A 25,980-nucleotide genomic window follows, 5' to 3' on the forward strand; every position below is an offset into this window, starting at 1 on the left:
CATTTATTTTTGTCGCCCGGCAGCACAAACTTTTTATGACACTTTGGCAGGCGAAAAGTTTTTTTTATAAATTGAATGATAAACTTTCGTCCTGCCAGCACTTGGTATTGATTACAACTTTTTTGCATTTGCCATTCAGCTCGATTGGCTTAATGAGCTTGCATAATTTAAAGTACTTAAATATTTACAATATTGACATTCGCTTTATTTGCATTTGCCTCAGCCTGGGGGGCACTCCACACAAATACACACAAAAAGGACGAAGGAGGAGTTCTCTCCCCGGACAGCTCGCGGCCATTCAAATGATCAATCAAATTGATTAATTACCCCCCCATAAGGCCAACAACAGCAACCAGCAAATGGAACACAATTTTAAATGCGTGGCAAGACATTAATTTATGCGACTTTGTGGTTTTTCTGACTGACACTGGCGCAAAAAAAAATAAAATAAGGAAAAAAAAAGGCAACTGAAGACGAAGAGGATGACATTCATTAGGCCAAGAACAGCGGCAATCGGGAGGTCCTTTTGGGAGAACAAAAAAAACTGTGTAAACACATAAGCCACTTTGGCCAGTTTTTGGGATTCCGAGCAGTCGGCCGCTTTCAATTTTATCCTGTTTGCGGGATGGCTTTGCTCATTAGCTTTATGTTCTTATCGGGCAAGATGATTACGCTCCGCTGCGTGGGGAATTCCCTTTTTAATTTTGTTTAATTTTCATTTTCGCACCTTTTTTTTGTTGGTTGGTTGGTTGGTTGGATGGCTGGATGGTAGTCCCCCTCTGGCTGATATCATTAGGCCAAATTGATGAGCGCGCGCTGCCAAACAGCTGAGGCCGAGCACAAAAAACAAAAGCTGAAAACTTTTTTGCTACCTTCTCAGGTGGTGGCAGTAACTTCCACTCCCCCTTTCCAGGGTAAATCATTTGGCACAGAGCATTTCAAGCAAATTGCAGCAGAGCAGGGCACAAAAAAAAGGGCCAAGACAAGCTGGCAGCGTAAGAAGAAAAAAAAAAAAAGATGGGACAAGACTCAAAAGAGAGATGTTCAGACGTGGAAATTACAATTTGGCTGAAGACGCAGCACAACCTCCGACCCTTGGCACCCCCTCTTGACATTCCATTGACATTTCAATAAGTGAAGAAACTAATTTTTGTATTACAAGCTTCTTGGGGGAAAAAGTTTCTCATCTTGAAACTATCGCAGGAGACAGGGCCGGGGCAGAAAGGGAGGTCCTGGCACAAAACTGCAATATTAATTTGCAGCGAGTGCATTAAGGCGGGAGGGCGGTGGCAGTAGCGGGGGGGGGAGAGGCGGTGGCCAGGATGCGGGGGTGAAAGTCTTCTGCTGCTGTCAGCGAAAGTTGGACGTGGACAGTTGGCCAAAGTATTTGACACAAAAATAACAGTTTTCTTATTTGCCGCTGACCAACGAACTGAGTTTTTTTCCCCATTTAGTTTCCTAGTTTTCCCCATTTTTTTTTTTTTTATTTTAGTTTTTTGCCACGTATTTCTGGCTCAAAGTTTGGAACTAAGTTCCATCCTCTTTGGGTTTTTTTTTTCTGTGATATTTTCATCTCCACGCCGCTAGATAGTTAGACAGCAGCTTTGATACTCTGGGCCATTGGCAACAGAAAAAAAAGGACTAGGAGAAAAGGACTTGTCATCCCAAGTTTACGCCACTCACGCACTCAGTGGGGAACACATGAGATCTTATATAAAAACCATGGGAATATTATTTTCTAATGATTTTCAAACTGAAAAGCAATTTATCTTTATAGGGGCTTAGGATAAACTAAAAATGTGTTATAAATTATAAATATAAAAGTTTGGGACTAATATCTGTGTCTTTGGACTAATATTTTTGAAAATATACAAGTTTAAAATATAATATAATAAAAAAAATAAATATTTAATTACTTTTCTTCAAAGAAACGGTCTTATAAAGCACTTTTGAGAGCCTTTCCTATAACCAGTATTATCAGAAACATTATAGTATAAATAGTCCTTTAAATAAACTTTATTTTTTGAGAACCTTTCTCTCTTTATTTCCAATAACTAATAATATCAAAACAACTATAGCTTAAAATACATTATTACACATGAATATTTAGTTACTTTTTCAAAAGAATCAATGGAAAAGAATATAAGATCTTACAAATATCTTCAAACTAAAACTAATATCCTCGAAAGCATTAAACTTTAAAATATGATATATTATGGCGTGGCACTTCCGATTCATCAATTTAAAATTTGATTTATTTTTATGATTTATTTGCCATTTGGCAACATCACCTTGAAGTCCTTTAGGATGTCCTCTGCTAAGCAATCTCCTCCACAATGGCAGTGGAGGAAATCCCCTTAGCCGGCCACCATATGTATGCCATATCTGGCATGAAGTGCGGATATAAACTGCAGCTGCCTTTCGGTTCAATTCCATTCCATATTCTTTTTTTTTACACTTTTTTTTTGTTGCCGCTGCTGGTGCTGGTGCTGCTGCCATCTTCGCTGCCAAATGACATTATGAAATGCTAAAAGCCTTGAGCCAAAAGTTGTCCAAGTACCAAAGCCGCTAGTGTGGGTTCTGGTTTAGCCCAGAACCCCAGGACGAAAAAAAAAATACCCATCGAGTTCAAAAGAAGAGTGGGCGACAGATAGCGGTATGGAATGGGGGGTGGCAGGAGGAGGCAGGTCCTTCTGCTGCCTTGAATTCATTTTCATTTTTCGATAATTCTTTTGGCTGCCTTTTGGCCACATCATGTGTGGTGTGTGTAACACATGGCCAAAAGTGGGAGTGGTCTTTGGCTCTTTTAACTGCTATTTTTTATTTATTTTCGTTTTTTTTTTTGTTTCTGCGGTGGCTGAAAGCTGCTCAGAGAATTCCGATGGCTGGCTTATGAAATTTAAGCGCCTTTGCCGTGGCAACCGGATAAGTTAAAAAAAAAATGAATCAGTTAAAGGCTACCTGGGCCTACTTTGGCATAATTTAGGATCTTTTAACAAACTCGCAATGAGATGATGCACTCGACGCTCGGGCGCCTTTTTTCAAAGGGATTTAAAAACACTTACACAACTTTTCACTCTCTCGCACAGTCCTTACAGCCTTAAGTACCTCAGAGGAGCAAAAAAAAATACAGAAAGGAAAGCAGAGAAGTTTCAAGCCCCTTTGGCTTGAAAAAATACAGAAATATCCAAGTGCAGAAAATGTAAACTTTGCACATGCTTCAAACGGAGTTTTCTCCACTTTCCTGGCCATTTGCAAATTTAAAAATAAATATATATATATATTGGAGGCTTCATATCTTAAATGAAAGCAAATGATGGGGAAAGGAAACCAACAAAGATTTTCATTTCGGCACTTTAATCGAGAAATACTCGCAGAGTGGCATAAATAAAAATGAGAAACAAACTGAAGCACTGAATTCCAGATATGAAAACCACGTAAGATGATATCATACAGTAAAGTTAAAAAAAAATGGAGAGAATGAAAAGAAACATCAATGAACAATCACCGGGGCTGTGTGGCAGGAAGAGCAACTGAAATTGGGCAAAAGGATATAGCACTTTTGCACATCACACCCCCATACCCCATACCCCATCACCCATACCCCATACATGTGCTCCTTCCTTCTCACAAGTGCAAATCAAGTTAACCGAATAAAAAGCCGCTTCCTGGCTGCCATTTGGCTTGTTTCGGCAGGGTTCTCTGGCAGGATTTTTTTTTATTTCTTTCGCCTCTTGATTTCTTCCTTCCTGCTGAGGAACAGGTCCTGAAATGGCAAACGATGTCGTTCCGTTTCGTTTTACTTTGCCGCTGCCTCCACTGCCATGTCAAAAGATTATACTCGCGCAGTCATAAAAAATAATAAAATGTGCAAAAAAAAAAAAAAAAAACGCACAACTACAGGGGCTGGATGGCTGAAAGGTAGAACTTGCCAAGGCTCACCTGAGTGAGCACGAGCCCACCTGGCCCACGTACGCATTTTCTTTGTGTGTAACATGTAAATGTCGTTTCGGCATTCGCGCATTTTAAGCTGCCAGCCCACAGGTGAGGCTGTGAAAGGGTAGTGTGGAAAGGAGTAATCTGAAAGCGACCTTCTTCACCTCGACGACGGCAGTTTCTCAGGCCTCATTTTGGCACCTCGACAGCTTCAGCCTTCTCCGGTTCCGGCCCCGGCCCCGGCACCGCCTTCGTTGGCTTTTGGCCCCCGTAATTGGCATGTGTTCAGCATTTTGTACAATTTTTCGCACAGTTCGCAGAAATGCCACGCCCACTTTCGCCACCCGGCCACCCGGCCACCGCTTAACACCCCCGTTCATCCCGCACAGATTACCTGGCCGGGCAATGGGGCTAAAGATATGAATATAATTAAATGTTACAACTACATATTTGCATCTTTTATGAAACGATGTTTTCTCCCACTCATCGTCCTTAAAGTGGTTGGGTGCGGGGTTTTTGGTCCTTTGAGGTGTTTTGGTGAAAGCGGCAGGAACAGTGGCATAAAGCCATCAACTAAATTGGCCAAAAAGGAAGCCGGGGAGAATAGCGATGGATGGCCCAAACTTGAATTCCATTTAGCCTGCCTCGCCAGGCTGCCAGGCTGTTATTGTTGCTGGTCAACAATTAAGGACAATGACAGCGGCAGATTAGGTCCTTAAGTTGCGAAATTAAGTTGAAATTGAAATGCCCGAGATTGAGTTACCCCAGTTACCCCAAAAAAAAAAAGACAAAAAATGAAAGTTCTTAATGAGGCAAGTGGGCGGAAGAATTGCAGCAGCAGTCTGCGAGGAAAACTCAAATAAAAACTATGGAAAAGTATATTCAATTCTTACTGATTGCGAAGGAAAAAAAAGGAGATTAAATATAATGAAGTATGAAAACTTTTTATTTATCCCTAATTGAGTAGGAAATGTAAATGTTATAAAGGTGGAAATAAAACAACTGGAAGTTGGCTTTTTAGAGGTTTTTAGTTTTCAGGAGATATTCTTCAACAAATGTTTATTTTTTAGAGAAAAAAAAACATAATAATTAAAAGCATTTTATCACATTTGAGGATAAGAATAACATGTCTAGTAAACTTTTTTCCTGGCAATTAATTTTTATATTTTTGTCTGTAACCTGAAAACCAATTTACACAATTTTTCTCCCATATCATGTTGCCATTTCTACACTCTCTACATTGTTAGATTCAAGTCTGTGGTGTGTGTGTGTGATATTTTATTTAAAATATTGATATTTGATATTTATGCATAAGCCGTAACAATTCTCAAATCTCTTCTTTCAATTTCTGCCATTGCAGGTAAGCCAAAAATAATAATAACATTTTTGTACAGACTGTATAGAGAAATATGATTCGGTGGTAAGTAAACTATAAATTTATATTGTGAGTAGACTGGAAACAAAAGAAAATTGCACAGATTTTATGAGCGAACATGAAAATGTTGCTAATTTATGGTTGGCAGCCATGGGGGGGAAACTCTGGGCGACACCTCAATGGGAGCCAATAACAAAGTTATATAAATGTGCCAGCCAGCTAGCCTGGCAGTATCTGTATCTACGAATGTATCTCCAGTGTCTGTATCTGTGTGAGAGAGGCGGATATCCGCATGCAAGCCATAACTCAATAAACCATTGTCCACAGCCATAGAGGAAGACGCAAAAAGAATATAAAACAAAGACAAAACTAAAACCAAAGAGGAAAGAGGAAAGAGAACTATGACTAGGACTAGGACTAAGAGAAGCAGGACTCACAGCAGGCGGCAGTCAAAGATACAATCGAAATGCAGTAACTAGCAGTCAGTCAGGGGCGTCGAGGAAAAAGGGGGCCATCGAGGCTCCAGGCTCCAGGATCCAAGGGAGTTCAAGCTGCCATTGGGGCGGCAAGAGATTAGAAATGTAAACAAAGCCAAGGAGACCGCTCCACCGCTCCGATGACAGTGCTCCACTTCTCTGAGAAGGGGGAGGGAGGGATGGGTGGTGGGCCACCCCTACTGAGACAGTGGGGTGGCAAAAGAAATAAACATTAACTGTAATTTAGTGGGGCATTGTGCTTAAGCGTCCAGTCTCGCATTCGGATTCAGATTCCGATTCGGTTTCTCCTTCTAACCCAGCTGTCTCCGTCTCGGTCTCTGCCTCCCTCTGAAATTATGGGCCCATTGTGCAGTGACCAGCAGTCACGCCTCTACGCCCCCTCTTCTACACACCCCTTCTATTTGCCCCAATAGCCTCCTCTGCCCCCTTGTGCCGTATGCCACAGGATTTCAGTTTAGTTTCAAGTTGCACGAGGCACTTCGTGCTGGTCAAAACGCGGCAGGGATTCAACTTCCAAAATGGGAGGGGGGATGTGGTGGCGGAAGAAGGAGGAATCCTGGCCAGAAGGCCTGTCAGTGGAGCAATTGTTATTTGCCTTTAGAGACAGCAGGCAGGGGGATTCAGGGCGAAGTTGAAGTAACAGCTTCCAGCTTTAGCTTCGGTTTCATAGACAAGTTCTCAGTTTTCGCATTGCCAACAATTAGGTGGCAGCAGCTGAAGGCCCTCCAGGCGGCACTCAGAGAAATTTTAGGGTCTTAAAAAGAGCTTTAGATTAGGTCTTAGACTTTAAGCACTCATTTTATAATAAAAAGGCTGAAATATAGGCCTGAATAGCAGTCATATTTCAAGTATAAAGTATAAAGTAATTTTCTATAGAAGAAGATTAGAAAGGACTTGAAAGGAAGACTTTAAAGAAATATATTTAAACTGTTTTCTAGATTTTTAAGATATTATATCTTTAAGAAAAATAGATAATAACAAATATAAGATGATATTATCCACATATGGAACATAAGCTTATGTTTATGTCCTCTTTCTCCTGACAGTTTTTAAGATACTTAACATAGATCCTTGAAATCCAAGACTAGGAGTAACATGTAGATAGTATTCCGAATTTTCAAGGTATTAATAGGACTATAACCGAGTATAACTAGCTCTATATAGCCAATATATTTATATATATACATATATCCCTTCCATAAAAAACCCAAAAGAAAATCCGACGAGTGTGAAAATGCTTTCCCAGATCAGTCCAACAAAGAAGTGGAAAACTAACAGAGTCCTGGCATAGTTCAAATACAGAATATAGCCCCAATAATACCAACAACAAAAACAACAATAACAACTATAAAAAACAACAACAACAATGACAATCCTGGCAAACTCAACAATAATCGACAACAATAAAGAACGAAGAAGAGAATTGTTGGCCGGTCGAGGAAGGAGGGCGAAAAAAAAAGGAAATAGAAATGGGATGCCAAGTTCCCTAGTTGAGCCCTCGAAGGAGAATTTATCGAAATGAAATTGCGACCTTTTTATGAATATTGCATCCGAAATGAAGAGCCCCGACGACCCCCATGACCCCTGACCCCTGACCCAACCAGCCAGCCAGCCAGCCAAAGAGCATTAAAAAGGTTAATCAAAGAAAATATATATATTTTTTTTAACAAAATTGTTGCCAGTCATATTTTGTGATTTCTGCTTTTGCACCATCATTCAGGGCAATTTCTAGGCAATTAGCCGGGTCTACAAAATTTACGAGACTTCCCAAGAACCCCTTTCTCCATGCCATAGATCCTCAGATCCAGTCTACCATTAAAAAAAATATATTATATGTAGAGTCCTGTACACGTGGCCTGGGTGGGAGTCGGTCGTCGCGACTTGAAACCGCCTGTGGCCATAACATGGCTTTATTTGGCTTATAAATTGTTAGCAGTCCCGGACCAGGCTCATGAACTTTGCTCATAATTCAACACCTCCGAAGCGGTCCGGGCCGGGGCCGAAAACAAAATTAATAAAAATATAAAACCAGCCGCAGTAGAAGTAATGGCCAAAAAGAAAAACATTGAAAAAAAATAAATAAAACAAAAGTACAGCGCGAAAACGAGAAAACCTTTTTCAAATTAAACTTTTCCCAGCCCTACTTTCTCTCTCTGAGGGTCTATCCCTTTCTCTGTCTTTGTGTTGTTTTTCTCTCTTTCTGTGTGACCACTTGATGATACCGCCCTCCGGTTGGGGAAAGCCGGAAAAATCTAGAGTCGGCGGCACTGATAGCTTAGCGTCCTAACAAAATCACCCTACAGCCCTACGGTCCCATGGTCCTAAGGTCCTGCGGTCCAACGGTCCTACAGTCTTTCGTCCTTCGTCCTTGTGCCATCCCCTCTACCGGACATGGCTTTATTGCAGCTAAACAATTTTCATAGGCTATCAGCGCGGTGTTGCCAACTTTTTCCTCGAGTGCAGCAACAAATTAAATTTGCGCTGGTAATTGGATTTCAAAACACTTCGTCCTGCGTCCAGACTTCAGGATCTCTTTCTCTCTCTCTATCTATCTCTCAGTGTGTGTGTGTGTGTGTGTATGAGTGTCGGCTGTATTTAATGCCGCCAACAGCCGCCAGCCAGCAGAGAAGCTTTTGCGTTAAAAACAAAAGCAAAAAAAAAAAAAAAAGAAAATATCAAAGAGAGAAAATGTGGAGGCTGGGAGCTGGTTGAGTTTTTTTTTCGCCTTCGGGGCCTGGGTCCTCGCTTACATACCAGAGCTTTGGCCTAGAAACAGAGAACAAAAAAAAAAAACTCAAAAAAAAGCAGGACTATAGAAAGGGGTGGCCCAAAATGGCGAGGGCGGCTCATCAAGTAAACAGTACCAACTGACATAAAACCAATTTGAAGCGGCAATGTCAACAGTTTGATGATGATGATTATGAAAAGTGTGAGGATTTCGGTGGCTCGCCAAGCTCTATCCTTCCTATCCTTCCCAAAAAAAAAAAAATAAAATTGATTTCTAGGTGGCGGAAATTAAGCAACAAAGGTCCTTCGAGTCTCCTTCGGGGCCGGAAATTATAAAAATGTTCAAATGCAGATTTCCGGCGGTAACTCACTTTGATTGGAAAAATTGAGATTTTTAAACCGAAACACAGGCTATCATTTTCCAAATCATTTGACTTTCCTACAAAAACAATTTCAATAACAAATCATCAAAAAAAAAAAAAAGAAGAACTTCAATTACATTTAGAGAGAAGGGAAGGAGCGGGAAAAATAGATAAAAGTGGGAAAACCCATTAAATAATCTCTCACCTACACAGAGAGACCGAAACCGAGACCGAGAAAGAAAATTCATTTTTCAAATCTCAATCACAGTTATTAAATCTTTGCTATATGGTTATGGTTATTGTTGTGATTTGATTTTATGGTAATAGATGAAATGAGACAGAGACAAGAGAGCCAGAGAGACATCAGTCGGGATAAGAGAGATGCAGAGAGGTTGAGCTTTTTTGAGTTTTCTCTTAAGAGAGAGTGGCCTGCTTCCCTCGCTCTGTTATTGTAGTTTTGGTGTTAGCCTTGTTGTTGTTGTCCTGCCATTTGCGCGCGCTCTGAAACGGAAGAAGAAGAAGACGAGGAGCCTGCAGCAGCAGCAGGAGCAGAAAGAAAAACGGCCTAAAATGGTATACTGACGTCATAAAAGTGACTTTTCTTATCTGCTAGCGTATCTTCTGGCCAAAACGGAACGAACAGGATGCTATGTATGTGTGTGTGTGTGTTTGTAGTCTAAATTTAAATGTCGCTGGCAGAGCGACAATCCTTCAGTCCTGTCACTGACGTCGCATAAAAGGAAAATAATTATATTTAAAGGCAATTTGGGTGGCATGGCCACATCCTCATCTGCATCCACATCTACATCCTTCGAAGCTTGGATTCCGTTTCAGCACCAGTACCAGTACCAGCACTAGCATCAGCATCAGCCTCAGCTGCAGTGTCCTTGACCGAGTTTATGTAGATTTGCAAGGCTTTGCACTGTGTGCGTCGTCCTTTTTTATTTTTTTGTTCTTCTTTGGCCAGCACATAAATATATATTTTTGAATATATATATAAATATTTATACATATATATACGTTAGTATTTGTATAATATTTAGCAGTCAGCGCTCGGCTCACATCTCATTATTAACATATTTCGAGCTATTTTCTTATGGCAGCTATGGGACTGGCACTGGCACTGGGACTGGGACTGGGACAACGTTGCGTATGCGTTATATTTTACGATTCGTTCGTGTCTATGTCTGTGTCAGTTGGCCTATCTGTGTTTCTGAGTATGTGTGATTGTGTTTGTGTGTGTGTGTGTGTGTGTGGGCGTGGCCCGCCATGTGACTTATTTGAGCGTGTTTAAGCATTTGTGCTGTTGTGATTGCCTAGGGGATGGATGGAGGAGGGCTGCCTGGCGACATTTGAGTTTTGAGGTGTTGACTTTATGGAGGCCATTCGTGGCGCAGATTTAACGCCTGTCTGGATTTATGACTCAAGCAACAGAGTTTTCTTTCTTTTCTTCTCATTTTCTGGCACTAAAATACACATTCTACTAGGATAGGCAAGTTAACTGACAAACAGTAGCCACATAATTACGTTTACCCCACGCTAATAGACGGTAATATAATTAGTTTACTCCCCCCTGGGGTGGGATGGGCAAATATTTAAGCATTTCATCCCATTCAATCAACTGCAACAGCAACAAAGCTTCAGCTGCTGTTACAAATTAATCCCAAAAACTCAGGCTTCTGGCCATTCCATTATATCCGACCCCCTTCCCAAAAAAGGACATCCTTCGCTCCAGAGTTGTAGCAAAATAAATTATGCTTGCGATTTGTAAAAGCTTTAATACGCCCCAGAGCCAAATCCTGAGTGCACACAGCCATCTGGAGGAGCATTTTTCCACTGAAAGAAAAAAATCATAATAGATTATAGTGTATAAGGATAGCCCATGGGATGAGATAAAATATAAATGAAAAGATTATAATCTTAAAATAAGTTGGCTGGCGATTCTTTAGACTGCCCCGACTGCCAACCATGATCATTATCATTATCATTATCCTTGTTTCGCTCCCTGTAGAGCAGCTGCTGTGGCTTGACTTGCGCTTGCTTGGCTCGAAAGACAACAATGAATAAATTTAATTTTAGCTGCGGCCGACCTACCGCACATAACTCCCAGTTGTTGTTGTCATTGTTCATGTTGACTAAACACCTTTGAGATGCTGCCTCGCCCTCGGGCAGCTGTCACACGGGTGGTATACGTTATATTCCTTGGCTCCTGTCCTCGCTCCCTCACTCGCTCCCTTGCTCCCTCCCTCTCTCTTTCTCTCTCTCGCTTGCACTCCCTCTCTCTGCCTAGCTGGCTCGCTCTCGCTGAGTGCATTATAACTGCATTTTGGTTTTGATGACGTCGTCACCGTCGTCGTTGTCGTCGTCTGATTTGTAAATTATGCTTGGGACCCGCAAAAGGTTCAAACCGTTATAACACGCTCTCCAGACACTCTCTTCTCACTCCCTTAATATCCATTGAAGAGAGCAAGCTTTGGTCATAGCTTTTCACCTTTGCAAGCCATGTGACTTGAGGAGCGCCGAGTCGAAGAGAGAAGGAGAGGGAGAGTCGGAGAGAGCAGGATGCTGGTCGTTGGGAGCTTTGCTGATTTTCGCTGATTACGTAAATAAAGGCGAAGCCCGAGACCCGAACTCTAACGGTGCAACCACCAACGGAATGTGTGCGGCCAAGAACTGTTATAAACAATTTCACTGGAACAGCGCAAGGAGCAGTCCGAGCAGTCGGAAAACCGAAAAGCCGGATCCGAAGTTATTAAAAGCCGAAGCCGAATTTGAATCCGAATCGTTCGACCCGATTTCTCTACACACGAAATGGGGCGACCAGCAGCAGCAGCAGCAGCAGCAGCAGCAGCGCTGCTGGAAGCTCGGAATACGAGAGGACGAAAAAGGACTACAGGACTTCAGGACTACAGAATGAGAGACAAGTTGCAGGCTGCTGCTGATTCGCGTCTATGGTGAAAATTCAGTCAGAACGGGAACGTCGTCGCGAGCTGTGTTGGTAGCGCTCTCTGGCCAAAGGCAACAGCAGAAAAGAAAACGCTGGATTTTTGTGTGACGTGAACGAGCGCCTCAGCTAAGGAATAGTCAGACTGGCTGGCCCATAGTTTTTTTCCTTCCGCAACAAGGACTCTCCACGGGCAAGGAGCCGTGTGTCTAACGCGAGTGTTCCGCCGCCGCCGTCGCCGCCAATCAAATTAAAATCAAAATCAAAATCAAATTAAAAATAAAAATATATATAATTATAATGTAAATTAAAAAGGAAAAATTGTAGCAAGCAATAAAAGCAAAAGCAAAATCAAAAGAAAAGAAAAAAAAGTGCGTCAGCAAGTCAGAGGCATCTCATCATCATCGAAGAAGTGAAATTGAAGCTGTGAGGAGCTATGGGCTCTGATGCTGATGCCTCAGCAGGAGGCGGGCGGCAAAAAAGAAATCAAATTACAAAACAGCCATCCAGCCAGTCAGCCAGCCACACACAAACACATACTTACTTACTAGATAAAACCAAGCAACCAACACACATGCACACCGAAAGGACACGCAGCGCTGAAATTGACGCAGACCATATAATTTAGCACACAAGTTAAACGCAAAAAGCAGAAAAGCAGTAGCAGTAGCACTAGTAGCAGGGAAAATAAAAAAAAAAAGAAAAAAAGAAAAGCCAGCAAATAGCGAAAGAAAACCAAAACCGCCCAAAATATATAGAGAGAACATCTCATTCCTTGTATTTGTTCAAGTGTTTGTGTTTTTTTTTTTTTCTTGTTCTTGTTCTTGTTCGTTTTGTAATTGTATAGCGGGAGGGGGGAGGAGGTACGGATAGGTGGGGCACCTTTTCGGGGGAAAATCAAACGATTGTCAGGCCAGGCATTAAAGCCAAATTAACAAGTTGGCAAAAAAAAAAAAAGACCCAACTGCTCCACCAACGAATCCACCAAAAATGAAAATAAAAATCCACAAACGAAAACAGAAACGCGCGAGCCCCCCTCCCCCACCAATCCAACAACAACAACAATAACAGAAAAAAAAAGTGTTGAAAAATGCCAGAGCAGCTGTGATGATGGCGCTAAAGGAATTGCAGGGAGTGTGGGGGGAGGGGGAGTGGAGAAAGTAGTCCGGTTTGGTGGGGCCTGAAAGGGCGTCGCGGGTTGGAGGGGTACAAGGGTACAGGCAAATACCAACGCACTTAACACATATTTACCAGCACACACTCACACACATACACAGACATTTAGAGCCACAACAACAACAGCACACAACAAAAAAAAAAAATAAAATAAAACTCGCTGAAACAAAAACAGAGAGAAAAACGTGAAAAAAAAAGAATCTTGAAACGCGCCAGAGATTCAAGACGTGTGGTGTTTTTGCTTCTTTACCGTTATGGCCAGGATATTTTTAGCATGCGGGGCGAAAAATTTAAATCTCAATCGAACAGAGAACAGAAAACAGAAAACCAGGAGAAAAACGAAGAAAAACACAAAAATACAAAAAAATATAAGGGAGAAAAACTTTTCCAGAGTGCGGGTGTCCTTTCTATATGTCTCTGTCTGTGTCTGTGCCCGTGTGTGTTTTTGTTTTGTTTTTGTTTTTTTTTTTTTTTCTTTATTTATTTTCATTTTTGTTTGGCCCACAAAAGTCGGGCTAATATAATATCAACAAGCAGCGAGAACGATGGCAGCGGGGAGGGGGCGGGGCAAGAGAAACAACAATAATAAGGCAATGGCATATTGAAAAGCCTCTGCCAGCAAGGATAAAAGCAAGCGCAAGGATTGTGAGGCAGAGCAAGAGGCAGACGTCATGCATGTGCAAGGATATTATCAACGTCATGCCTGTCGAAGCTTCCGAGAGAGAGATAGAGATAGCACAAGACAGAGAGAGACCGACGAGCAGAGATAGATAGAGAAAGAGAGATAGGCAGAGACATGGTGCACATTTTGTTGTTGTTTGTCCTTACCGACCATTAAACGTATTTATATTTACGGATATGGGTCCTCCATTCTGTCGTCCTTGCCGTCCTTGCTGTTCTCTGTGTTAAGTGCATTAAACCTATTAAAAATAATTTTCAACTAAAAGTAAATAACTCGCCCTGGCTTGTGGCTGACCCTGTATTAGGAAGGAAATCTAATTTATCTGAGCCACATTCTGCCATTAAACCATAAACTCGGAGTGAGAGTAGGGCATTTCACATTTATGCCCTATAAGCCATAAAAGGCCAGAAGTAACTTTTCCAAAGTCCGTGCTGCCGTTTAAAAAGTAGGAAAATAAAATGGAAAATAAATGTTGCCTACTTTTTGGCATAAACTTTCGATAGGACCATCAGGATAGCTACATTTCTACCTGTTCTGGCAATTACTATCTCACTGATCCCATCTTAACTTATTCAGGCAACAAACGCGAAATTCCCTCGCGTGTTTTGGGGAAATTTTTGAGTTAGGACTAAAGAAACACTGGCCAAGTTTCTGGCCAAGAAACAACAATCGTAACGATATAAAAATGTCATTTAACTAGCAGGGGGCAGGGGGCGTAAAACTTTTCCTCTTTGGGGCTAAAAAGAAATTAACTTTATTGGCCGAATCAAGCGAAAATCGCTAAACAAATGCGCCCAAGCACCTTTTCAAGTGGTGGCTTAAGAGGGGATCACGGTAGTCCCCTGCCAGGCCTCCCTCCCCCCTCCCTCTATATATAATTTTCCCATTTTCCTCCCAAAAGTTGCCAACTAGTTGAGCCTTCCATGTGCAATCTCCATCACGCACACACACCCACACACACACATACACAGTTGGCAACTAAACACATGGCAAATGTGGCAAACTTGAAACTTATCGACGGCTCTAATCTAAACGGGACAAGCTGGCCAAAAAGTTTTTCGCCCTCGCTGCCTAAGACACACTAATTCGCAGCTCTCCTTCTCACTCTTCTCCTTACTTGCCCTTTGGCCTCGCACAATTCCCTCATCCTTTCCTCATCATCGTCTTATTTCTCTCACTCTCTCGCCCTATTGTTCCAAGGCGGGGGTGCCCAGAAAAGTAGGCTATAAAAACTATCAACACAACTCAAGTTTGTGGCAAGTTGTTGTGTATGGGATTTCTTTTCTTAGGTGCAGCAGTGGCAGCAGCAGAGGCACAACATAAAAATAGGAAAACTTTTGTTGTTTTATTCTGTTGTGTATTTTTAAGTTTTTCCCCCCTCCATAACACCCCCTCCTTAGTATCCTGCCACTGGATCATATAATCCTTTCACTTAACAAGCAAACTTTTGGCAGCAGCCGAAACAGAACGAAACGAAACGAAACGAAAAAAAGTTTGAGAAACTCCTTTGCATAAACACAAACATGACCGTAGCTGGGAGTAGTAGGAGCAGCAGGAGCAGCAGGAGCAGCAGTTCCCGAGTCATATCTCCGTGTAGATGTAGACATGAAATTTATGCATTTGCTGCCAGCCCCAAAAAGTATTTATGTATGCGCTTATAAATATATGCAGAGTCCCCCCTATCCTCAGGCCGATTTTTCCGGGCGAGTGTCTGTGTAGATAGCCAACAAATTTATGCTAGCAATATAACAAACAAAATATTTGTGCACGAGTTGCAAAAACTTTACGCCGAGCAACTTTAAAATAACACCAAAGTATAAGACTCATGGCTGTAGAAACTGGGATTTTTTGGAACAAAAGGACTAAAGGACGTAAGAAGAGATGTAGTTTCTTGTCATGTCCAAATGCTAATTAAATCATAGAGGGGAATTTGTAGTAGATTTTAAAGTCAAAAAGGCAGCAAAAGAAAGGCTTATTTAAAGGATATCTAGTCTAAGCTTTAAATTGAATAAAAGTTGAAAAGTAGGCCACAAAAATATATAATAAAAGATGCAAAAACCAGAGCACAATAAACAAAATTGGTTGAGGGTTTGGGTTTTGGAAAGCGACTGGCTTTGTGATTTATAGAGCAAAACAAATATAATTAAATAAATCCTCAAATAAATACACAAAAACACATACATTCACAGACATTTCCTGGCTCATTCATGCACATATTTAAGGACATATGTATGTGTGTGTAAATACAAAAGTGATTTCTTTTTTGTCGCTTTCCCTTTGCTTTTGCTTTTGCGTTTTTGCTTTTTCTGGGCAACAAGTAAAAATAATTAATTATAGATAAATGTGTGCGACGCGTGTGAGATAAATTGCCAAAGCAACAGCAACAGCAACAATAACAACAGCAACAACAATAACAACAACAACAATAAAATATTCAATAACAACCCTCCCCCTTTAATATAGCAACCATCACTGCTACATCCCTGCTATGTCCTGGGGATGTAACATACCATAATAAATGACTGCGCCGCAAAATGAGCTTTTAGTTTAATTAATCAAATGAATAATAATCACCAATAAATAGTTGAAGCAAAAGTGCACAAATAAATGGCGGACTAACGCCGATGCATGGGCCATTGAGTGAAGGAGCCAAAGGACGAGGACGAGGACGTGGACGTAGAGGAGGACCTGGACGAGGTAGACAAGGAAGAGTATCCCCACTGGCCCATTGCCAATTGCGTTGTTGTTGCCACCACCGCCGCCGTCGCTGCCGCTGTGATTCATTCTGGCCGCCCAACAAGGCAACAATAGCAGCGAACGCGGCGATCACAGTGGCAACCAGGTCGGTGGTGCACCGCCAGTTCCCGGAGGAGGTGGAGGAGGAGGAGGTGGTGGAGGAGGCAGTGCATCCCGTGCCGCAAGCGAGCTTGAACGAGGAGGAGGTGCTGGATCTGGTGGTGGAGTTGGCACTGGAGCTACTGGGGGAGGTGGTGCTGTTGGAACCGGAAGTGGAACTGGAAGTGGAGTCGGTAGCGTTAGTGGCAACGGAGCGGACGGCAGCAGCGACGGCGATCCCAAAAAGTCCTTCTCGCTGCACTGCTGTTGCGTGATCGTCGACATCACACCCGTGGCGCATCCAGGAGGACGCCTGACATCGGCAACAACGGCCTCGGGAAGGGATGCGGGCGGAGCCGCCGCTTCAGGTGGCAGTGGCGGTGGTGGTGGCGGCCTGGGCCTCGGCCTCGGGGAGAATGTCTCCCAGCTGGCCAGCCAACTGTTTCGCTTCGGCAGCAAAAAGCGCACGGGCGTCTGCATCTGCAACGCCCAGTGCCGGCTGCAAACGCTGGGCGAAACGGGCGGCAGCCTGGAATCGGCCGCCATCAAGACCCATCACGGCTCCCTGGATCGACTGCTCCAGAAGGGACAAGCCACCGTTGGAGGTAAAGAGGGAGGAACTGGCGGCGAACGTTCGATAAGTTGGGTGGTGGATGGCGGGGCGGCAGGATCAGGGGCTCTGCTCAACGCCTCCTCCGACGAAAGCGACGACAAGAAGAAGAAAATGGAGGATCAGCCACTGCCCCCGCCCCGCCCCCCATCTCGATCACATAGCAAGCCCACTGCCAAGGAGGAATTCGATCGCGGAGTGGAGGTGGAGAAGTTCTATCATCAGATCAATGGCGACATCTTCGAGATAACGCGCCGAGTTCGGGCGCGAGACGAGGAGACGATGGAACAGAAGTGCATCCGGCGGAAGGGGTCAGTCCGGCTGACAGAACCCACTGCCAGCGGTGGCCACGCCCACGTCCGGATCGAGCAGCGACCCCAACTGCCGCCCAGGCGCCAGAAGAGCGCCGAGGAAGTGGCCACCATGCCGAAGAGTGCTCTGCGCCAGGCGCCCGAGCAGCTGGAGTGGTTCGATCGGCGGGCCCAGCAACGTCACTCCGCCCGATCCGCCGAAGGTGGCCAGGTCCGCGAGGAGACCATGGAGTGGCTGAAGCTTCAGAAGACTGCCAGTCCCTCCCAGCCGGTGCGGACATCCTCGGGCCCCAGTGAGATCACCGTGCTGAAGGACGAGCTCCCCGACTGGCTGCTGGAGCACTTGCCGCGCAAGAAGGAACGGGACAGAGATCACCTGCCCTCGGACGCCGGCAAGGGAGTGGGCTCGGCCTACGCCAAGGCCCTGTCGGAGCTGCTGAAGAAGCCACTGTCCCGGCAGAGCTCCGGACCGTGCGAGTTCTCGCTCCTGAAGACCGACATCGTGGAGTGGCTGACCAAAATGCAGGCCAGCTCTGGGCCGGAACGGGGGAAGTCCCGTCGCTCGCATCATCGTCGGAACGGCAGCGGCGGGGATGCCCAGCCGCGGTCCAACTCCCAGGAGGATGCCCAGGATCTCGCCAAGGCCAGGCATCGGAAGAGGCACTCCCTGGGCCACAGTGGTGCCACCAGCGAAGAGGAGCAGCAGCAGTTAACAGCCGACTGGATAGCCTACCCGCTGCACAAGTTCCAGTCTCTGGGCAAGCAGCCGCTTTCCAGCCAGGTCACTCCCGGCGGCGTCAACATTCCCAGTGGCTATGCGGTGCCCAGTGCTCTGTCCCACACGCCGCTGTGTCAGCGGCGGGAGGAGCGTTCCCGGGAGCGGAGGCTCCGCCACTCGGCCAGCGAGGTGGTGGGCAGCGGAGGCGGAACGTCCAGCACCGCCCACCTGGAACGACTCTACGCCAAGCCGCACAAGGAGCGGTACCAGTACGTGCCAAAGACCAGCAAGGAGTCCACCAGCGGCGGGAAGAGGGAGCGTTCGCGACGCCACCAGACCCAGAGATCGGCCACAGTGTCCGACATGTCCGCCCAGCGTTCCGGCGGCCACAAACGCAAGTCCTCGAGTGCGGAGCGGGCGCCCCGATCGCCATCGCCGGGTCCCTGCACCGATCCCGACTGTCCACTGCTGCCCATTTGCACGGATCCGCACTGCCGCTACCAGGAGTGCCAGGCGCGCCAGTGCCTCACGTCGTCAGTTAGCTCCGTGAACCTGGCCCGGCACCAGCAACTGGCCCAGGTCCAGCTCCACACCGTGCCGGCCCATTTGATGGGCCCCGCCGGCAGCGGAGTCGGTGGCTTGGGCTCCGATGTGCCCACGACGCCTTCCACCACGGCCACACCGCCGCCGCCACCACCGCCCGCTGGAACGGTCTTAACGGGAACGGGAACGGTAACGAGACCCAGGCCGAGTGAACGGCGGCTGGTCATCTGCCACGATTGCCGGTCGTGCGCCCCGCTCCACAGCTGCCAGAATCGCAAATGCCTCAACGCCGCCAAATGCAACTCACTGCCTCGCTGCGCCGCCGACTTCAACCGCCTGCGCACCCAGCTGGCCCAGCCCCCTACCACGCTGGACGACATCGAACCGGCGCCCTTGGACCTCGACCTAGAGATGCAGCCACTGCCCTCGCCGCCACACCCCCATCCGCATCATCACTATCGCAGCAACTCCCAGCCAAATACTTTGCAACGCGGCGACTCGGCCAGTTCCGCCAGTATGGCAGGAATTGGACCAGTGGTCCGAGGAGACGAAGGAGGATTGAGAGGAGAAGGAAGAGGTGCCGGCCTATCCTGGCTGGAGCCAACAACCACACTAGTGCAACCACTGCCCGCCTACGTGCACCACCATTCCAATGGCAAGCTAATGAAATCCGCCTCGGCTGCTTCGCTCAACTCCCGTCGACGGCGCCACAAAACGGTGCACTTCGGCGAGAATCTGCTCCGGGAGGTATGCCAGAACCGGAAACTCATCAAAACGGAGACCCAAGTACCCTCCGGGTCGGCGCCCATGAAGGCCAACATCCAGATGCTGTACAACTTCGTGGAGGGGGTACTCAGTGCCTGGGTGGACGATGACGAGGATCAGGTGCGTTCCGGTGCCGAATCGGAGCCGGAGCACGGTATGGTGCCGATGCAACCGATCCACAGATGCAACCGGTTGCGGTATCAGTGCATCCGGCGGGTCGTCGAGGAGGCCGCCGAACTCCAGGGCACCCTGAAGCTGGGCAACTCCCGGTACCGGCATCGCCATTGGCGGAGCACCGCCAAACAGTGCAACGAAATGTTCCTTCGCAAGGTAGGATTAAGGACATGTGGGATAACTTTTGAAAGTATATTTTTATTCCTAAATGATGAGATGAGTTTCCTTGTAGGAGTTCGTTATCCTGTTTAAATATTTTATTAAATAAGTCAAGTCTTAGCTTTTATGAAGCTATCAGAATGTATTTTTGTTTAGAAAGGACTTTAAATATAACCTCGTGTCCTTGCTTATCTAATTATGTCTATTTTCGTAGCAATTAATTCTTAAAAATGAGGTTTCTCTCAAATCCTTGTCACTCATTTGGGGGCACCTTCCCATGGATACATTTGTGAGATACACTTTGAACTTTTCCTGCCGTGGAAATGAATGAGTTTCGCGTGAGAAAATATCGCCTTTGGAAAAAGGACCAAAGGACTGGGTGGCTCTTCCATTTTTTTTTTTTTTTGTAAAGCCCTCGGTTAAGTGTATTGTCGTTGTCTGGTCTGAAATTCATTTTGGGATGCCCAACAAAACGTTGATCAAAGCCAAAGCATCCTTTTCACGCTCGAGCAGCGAGCTGTTCGAGGAGGAGAAGGAGCTGCTCCTTCCCGGCTCCTTTTCTGGTTCCTCCACAAAGGAGCAATAAATTAGAGCATTAGCCAGGCCCTCCTGCCTCTGAACCTGCCCCTGCCCCTCACGCTCGAGAAAAGCTCTTAGCACACAGAAAAATAGCGTTTATGGAGGGGGTCCTGTTCGTCCTGCTCCTGGTCCTGCTCCTAGTACTTGTATTTAGTTTTCGGGTAATGAATGGCATTGATTGCAGTACGCATGAATCAAAAGGCTTCAAAGTGATAAAAGTCCATTTGTCCAAAAAAGAATACTTAGGGCAGAGTCGGGGAGTGGGCGTGGCTACAAAATATATATAGAAAATACATTTTATTCCATGACACACCCATCGGATAGATGGATAGATAAATCTTGTAACGACTTCAGGATGCATGCAGAGGAGCAGAGGACACAGTGTTTACTTTGTATCTGTATGTGGCTTCCTACGGTTAACTTAACAAGCAAATAGACACGTTTGGTCAAGAGTGTTACATCTGCCAGATGCAGATACATAAACCCATAGATACAAAGCTAAAAATACACACATATTCAGATACAAATACAACGCATACACGGAGAAGGCTATTCAAATGAGTGTGCTTGAATGGAAAAGCAGGAGAAGAGCAGGATTAGTTGGCTTATCGGGCGAATGGAACTGTATATTAATTAATGGCCAGATCAGCGTAAAAAGAGATTGTGCCATGAAATTGGCTTTAAGGGGCTTAAAGTCTGAATATTCGAGAGCTTTTGCCAATTCTTTGCAGCTCTAATTAACGCTTGTTATATCCTCACATGATCTGAATATCTAAATGCCACTCTTGAAAGCCTTGAATTGCTACCTGTGCTCTGTGTCCTGTGATTATTGCAAGGTTGCCTCGTCCTGCCTCGTCCTGCCTCGTCCTGGCTTGTTAATTTTGATTGATTCAATGCTAAACAGTTTCACCTTCAGCCAATTAGGTGGGAGCTGCCACGGAATATTTAATCATATCGGAATGACATTGCAGGTTAAGTCCCAAGCCGACAAATGAAATGAGCTGAGCTGAGCTCGGGGATAATTCCAAATTGATTTTCGGAGGAAACTTTACAAGTCAGCATCTATCCATCTATCTTTGTATCTATATCTATGCAATCCATTGCAGATTTCGCCTTTGAATCAATTTCATTTGCCGAGAACTTCTTTAATGCCTCACTTAATCGCAGCAATGCCAGAAACGTGCCACAGATACCGAATAACTTCTTTTTCTTTCCATCTGATGGTTGAACCTCCCTACTATCCTATATGTATATCCTTTTTGTCAGAGAAAGGGCCAACATCCTGCATAAACACTCTATCAAATATTGTAATTTTTGACAGCGACATATGAAAAGATTTTTCCCCATCAAAGGACACTCCCCCAAAAAGTTTACCGGGGCGTGGGGTAATCGAGGTGACAATGGCTGTGCCAATGACATGGCAGCTACTACCTCCCAGTCTACCAGTCTACCAGTCTCCCAGTCTGGTTTTTGGCTCATCTCGTCCACATTTGACATTCAAAAGTCATTGATAATTATGGCTGAAACGTGAACGACAGCCGCATCGAGGGATCACAATCAATTCTTGATTAGAAATCGTAACGAAAGCCGAAAGCACCTGGCTTGTGGGTCTACCCTCGTTCTACCTGTATATTCCACATATACATACACATACACATATATGTATATATATATATCTATATATAGCGAAGGATATAGTAGGGAATTGAACCTAAGTGGGCGTGTCTGGGTGCCAGTATGTGTTCATGTTCGTCTGTGCGTAAATTGAATTTTGATTTTGCACCGATGCTGAGATATGGCGTATTAGGCCCCCAAAGTAATCAGGTGGGTTGCCCTAAAAGGTTGGCGTTAAAAGGGGGCGTGGCATAAGGGGTAGGAGGATAGGAGGAGAGTAGAACAGGACAACCAACTGGCTGGCATTTAATCTTTTGTGTGATTGTTGTTTGGCCGTGTTGGCATTCGTGTTCGTGTTTTGGGTTGCCCATTTAGGCTTACCCATGTGAACGTTTTCAGTCATTCGTGCGAATTTTGCCATACACCAGGCTAAACGGACTAAAAGGGAGCACAGGACGAGGAGCATAGGAGGTGGGTGTCCGAAAGGGTGCTTTACTGCCCGGAGGCTCGAGTGAAATCCCATTGTCAGTTTTCCAGTCCCGAAACTAGTGTCTGATGAAATCCAAGAAACACATTCGACTGATGCCGCCTGCCAGCCTGCCACTACGGCTGCCACTTTTGGGCCAATTAAAAATTCATGAATCATTTGACAAACTCTTTGGACTTGGCCCCATCTCTCCTGGGGAATGACCAGCCAGAATACCAAATGCGTAGTAATCTCCAGTGAAAGGGTATCCTAGCTAGACCCCTCTCCTCTTAAATCACGTAAAATTTGATTAGCAGAGAGCAGTGCGAGACTGGGTCAAGTAAAGGCTTTAAAATTTAAGTCGCAAAGTGCCCGGGTAGGCCTTCAGCCGAAGCTCAAGTTTTAACGGAGTGTAGAGAACTCACATTTAGGGCCCAATTCCGGCATCCTGCAGCCGCCATCCTGCAACAGTTGAACAGTTCCGCTCGACAGCTTCCGCTCGGCTTGATGATTTCATGGAAAACTTCATTGAGTAAAGCGGAAACTATTTCATTTTGGTGGAGTGCCAGGTTATTGCTCCAAAAGGACGAAGGACGAAGGACGCAGCCGGGAGGAGAGTGTTTTTGAAGTTTTCCTTTTAAATTTTTGCTCCACAGTCCATTCGAGGGGTGGGTTTCCGGGGAAGCCACTTAAAGTGACACGCACAGATATCGATTGGTTCGCTCGTTCAACTCCCCACCCGCTGGTAACCGCTTTGATCTGGACCACCCATCCTTCCAATCTTTCCCTACTCCTGCCCAACATCCTTCTCCTTTTTCAGTCGCTAAGCAAGCCACGTCTCAGGTTGGGTTCTTCTGGTTATTTGCATGCCTTTGCACTGCTCTTCGATTAATATAAAATTTGATTAAACTTGGTCGCTGCGCCATTGCTTGTGGGTTAAGTACACATGACCCCGGCTGGCAAAAGACCGACAACGTCACTTGACGACGCAGGACGAAGGACGCTGGGACTGAGGACTGAAGACGCTCTGAAGGGAGCTCTCCACGGGTGGGACTTGCCTCTTTGTGAGCAAACATCAACATCAGACAGCCGCCGCCGTCCCCCTTTTTATACGAGCCAGTCAAATAAATAACTTGTAAAACATGCATATGAGCAAAAATGTTTGGAAATTGCCAAAAATTGTAGATGGGGGGGTTGAATGGTATATATTTTTAGTCCTGACAGCCTGAAGTATCGTAGTAACCGGGGCCATGCCATGTCCTGCACATGGAGTATTCACAGGAAGACGAGAACGAATAAACACATTGTAAATTGATTTCCTTGGGAACTCAAATAAAAATGGCATGAAAAGCAAGTGAGCGACAGTTGGTCCTGGCCCTGGTCCTGGTCCTGGCCCCATCCTGCATCGCACCACTCACCCATACTCACCCACACTCCCCCACTCTGCACCACCCATCGCGTCGATTGAAACGAATGAATGGGCAAACCAATTTTTATTGCCACGCGGGACACGTAGCCCGAACAGAGCCATCGACTTTGGTCTTGGCTTGAATTCCCACATGGACGTCAGAGTCCTGTGCTCCTTTAGCTCTTCTTCTTTTTCTTCTTCCATTTTTGCAAAATTGCTGTGAGCGGTGAGCGGAAGGAAGTCGAAGGAGATGGCCTGGCCAGGCTGCCAGGATTGGAGGCAAACAACCTTCCGTCAGTCACTCAGTCAGTCAGTCAGTCTGGCAGTCAGGCAGTGAGTCATTCAAACATTCAGTCAGTTAGTGGGACGACCTGGCTTTTGATGAAATAACATTGCCAAGTAACAGTTTGCCTTTCGCCATTTATATTCCCTCGTCCTGTGGATCTCTAGCCCCGTGTCCCTTTTTCCTCATTTTGTCAATTGTTGTCTGGGCCTGCCCTATCTCTATCTGTCGTCCTTTTTTTTTCCCCCCCTCCGCTCTAAAAATGCAGGCGAGCCGGGGCGAGAAGAGAAGACAAATTGCTTTATCGACGACATACGTAACAAATGTTGCTGTCGGCACTGACAACGGCAACATCCACAAGCAACATCCAACAGCAGCAACAGCAACAGCAACCTGGCCATTATTGGTTTCAAATGGCTTCGTCCTGGCTGAGGGGCTTACCCAGAGATCCCTTCATTCCAGCCTGTCTGACTGCTGCTGTTGCCTGCCAGCCAGCCTGCCTGCTAATTATGACTTAATTATTTCAATTATTTTCTCTTCGATTTATTGAATTTTATCGCCGACAACCAAAAGCCAACCCAGCCATGCCAAACGTACGACATGGAACGTGCAGGACGTGTGTGTGTTGCCTGGCAATGTCCTGGCGAGCCTTGATTAAATTGCTTGCCTGTCCACTCATCCTTGGAACTTCTCCATTTACCTGTTACAGATTTCGGACGATGATCGAATGAGCCTAACTACCGCCGTTTCGGATGAAGATGATGGCGAAAGTGTCATGGCGTCACCATACAAAGCAAAGGCCACTGGCACCGCTGCATCCTCCTTCAATTGCACGGGAGCTGTTCGCAAGGCAGGGTAAGTATTCACTCTCTCTCTCACCAGGACCTCTTCCACACGGAGGGTCCTGTAACTGGGATTGGATGTTATCGGGGCATCCGGAATCTGGCATCTGGAGTGAGGTAGATCCTGTGGCCGAACCTGCTCACGTCCAACAAGTCATCATAAATAACCAGAGTCTATGGGGAATCGCCCTCGGGGAATATAATTTCACAGTGATTAAGGCCGAGGCGGAGAAAGACGAGTCCGGGGGATTAACGTTATTATGTCCGTGTGGTATCAAAGTTGTGGACTAAAGTGTTTCGAGTACACCATCAGGCAGGAGCTTACCTTAAGCCCATAACTTTTATTTAATCTTGATTTACATTATCGGATAGTTGGGGTTAATAACAAACTTAGTAGTGTTTGCACGAAGGATCTTAGAAGGCTCAGCATAAATAGTTATATCCTTTAGACTAAAGGGTATTCATTGTTCCATACTTTGTAGAGGAGAAGCCTTCCTGCTGTTATGATTAACTGCTGGAAGGAGTTATGGCCCCAACCATTTTCCGCATCTTGATTAGCCCCGAAGGTTAATGGGTTGGCGTGGTTGAAGCTGTTGAAATTCTCCCCGGGATTACATGGATGGGGATGCATGCCCCCAACTTTTTATTACTTTTTGCAGGACCTAACCCAAATGTTTGCCCTTCTGCTTGCAGCTTCCTATCGGTAAAGAAATGGTTACTACGCAAAAAGCACCAGATCGAGCTGGCTCGGAAGCGCGGCTGGAAGGGCTACTGGGTGTGCCTCAAGGGCACCACCCTGCTCTTCTATCCGTGCGACTCCCGGGAGGGCAGGAGCGTCGAGGCGGCGCCCAAGCACTTGATTATCGTGGACGGTGCAATTATGCAACCGATTCCGGAGCATCCAAAGCGCGACTACATCTTCTGTCTGAGCACAGCGTTCGGCGATGCCTATCTTTTCCAGGCACCTTGTCAGG

General features: G+C 45.5%; 1 protein-coding gene across 14 annotated transcripts in view; it reads left to right on the top strand.

The window, feature by feature from the left end:
• The window catches only part of LOC6506624, an 85,065-nt gene that overhangs the window by 14,564 nt on the left and 44,521 nt on the right, over window positions 1-25,980 (top strand). For 9 of the 14 annotated variants that reach the window (XM_044714607.1, XM_032453997.1, XM_032453999.1 and 6 more), the window contains 2 exons: window positions 24,874-25,019; window positions 25,700-25,979. In XM_044714607.1, coding sequence (XP_044570542.1) covers window positions 24,874-25,019; window positions 25,700-25,979 — 426 coding nt within the window. Of the gene's footprint in view, window positions 1-11,731; window positions 12,144-16,162; window positions 19,812-24,873; window positions 25,020-25,699; window position 25,980 lie in introns of those variants that run through there. The other 5 variants (XM_032453994.2, XM_032453992.2, XM_032453993.2 and 2 more) reach the window with 3 other exon arrangements.

Source organism: Drosophila ananassae, chromosome 2R (genome assembly GCF_017639315.1).
Source record: "Drosophila ananassae strain 14024-0371.13 chromosome 2R, ASM1763931v2, whole genome shotgun sequence".
Lineage (NCBI taxonomy): Eukaryota > Metazoa > Arthropoda > Insecta > Diptera > Drosophilidae > Drosophila > Drosophila ananassae.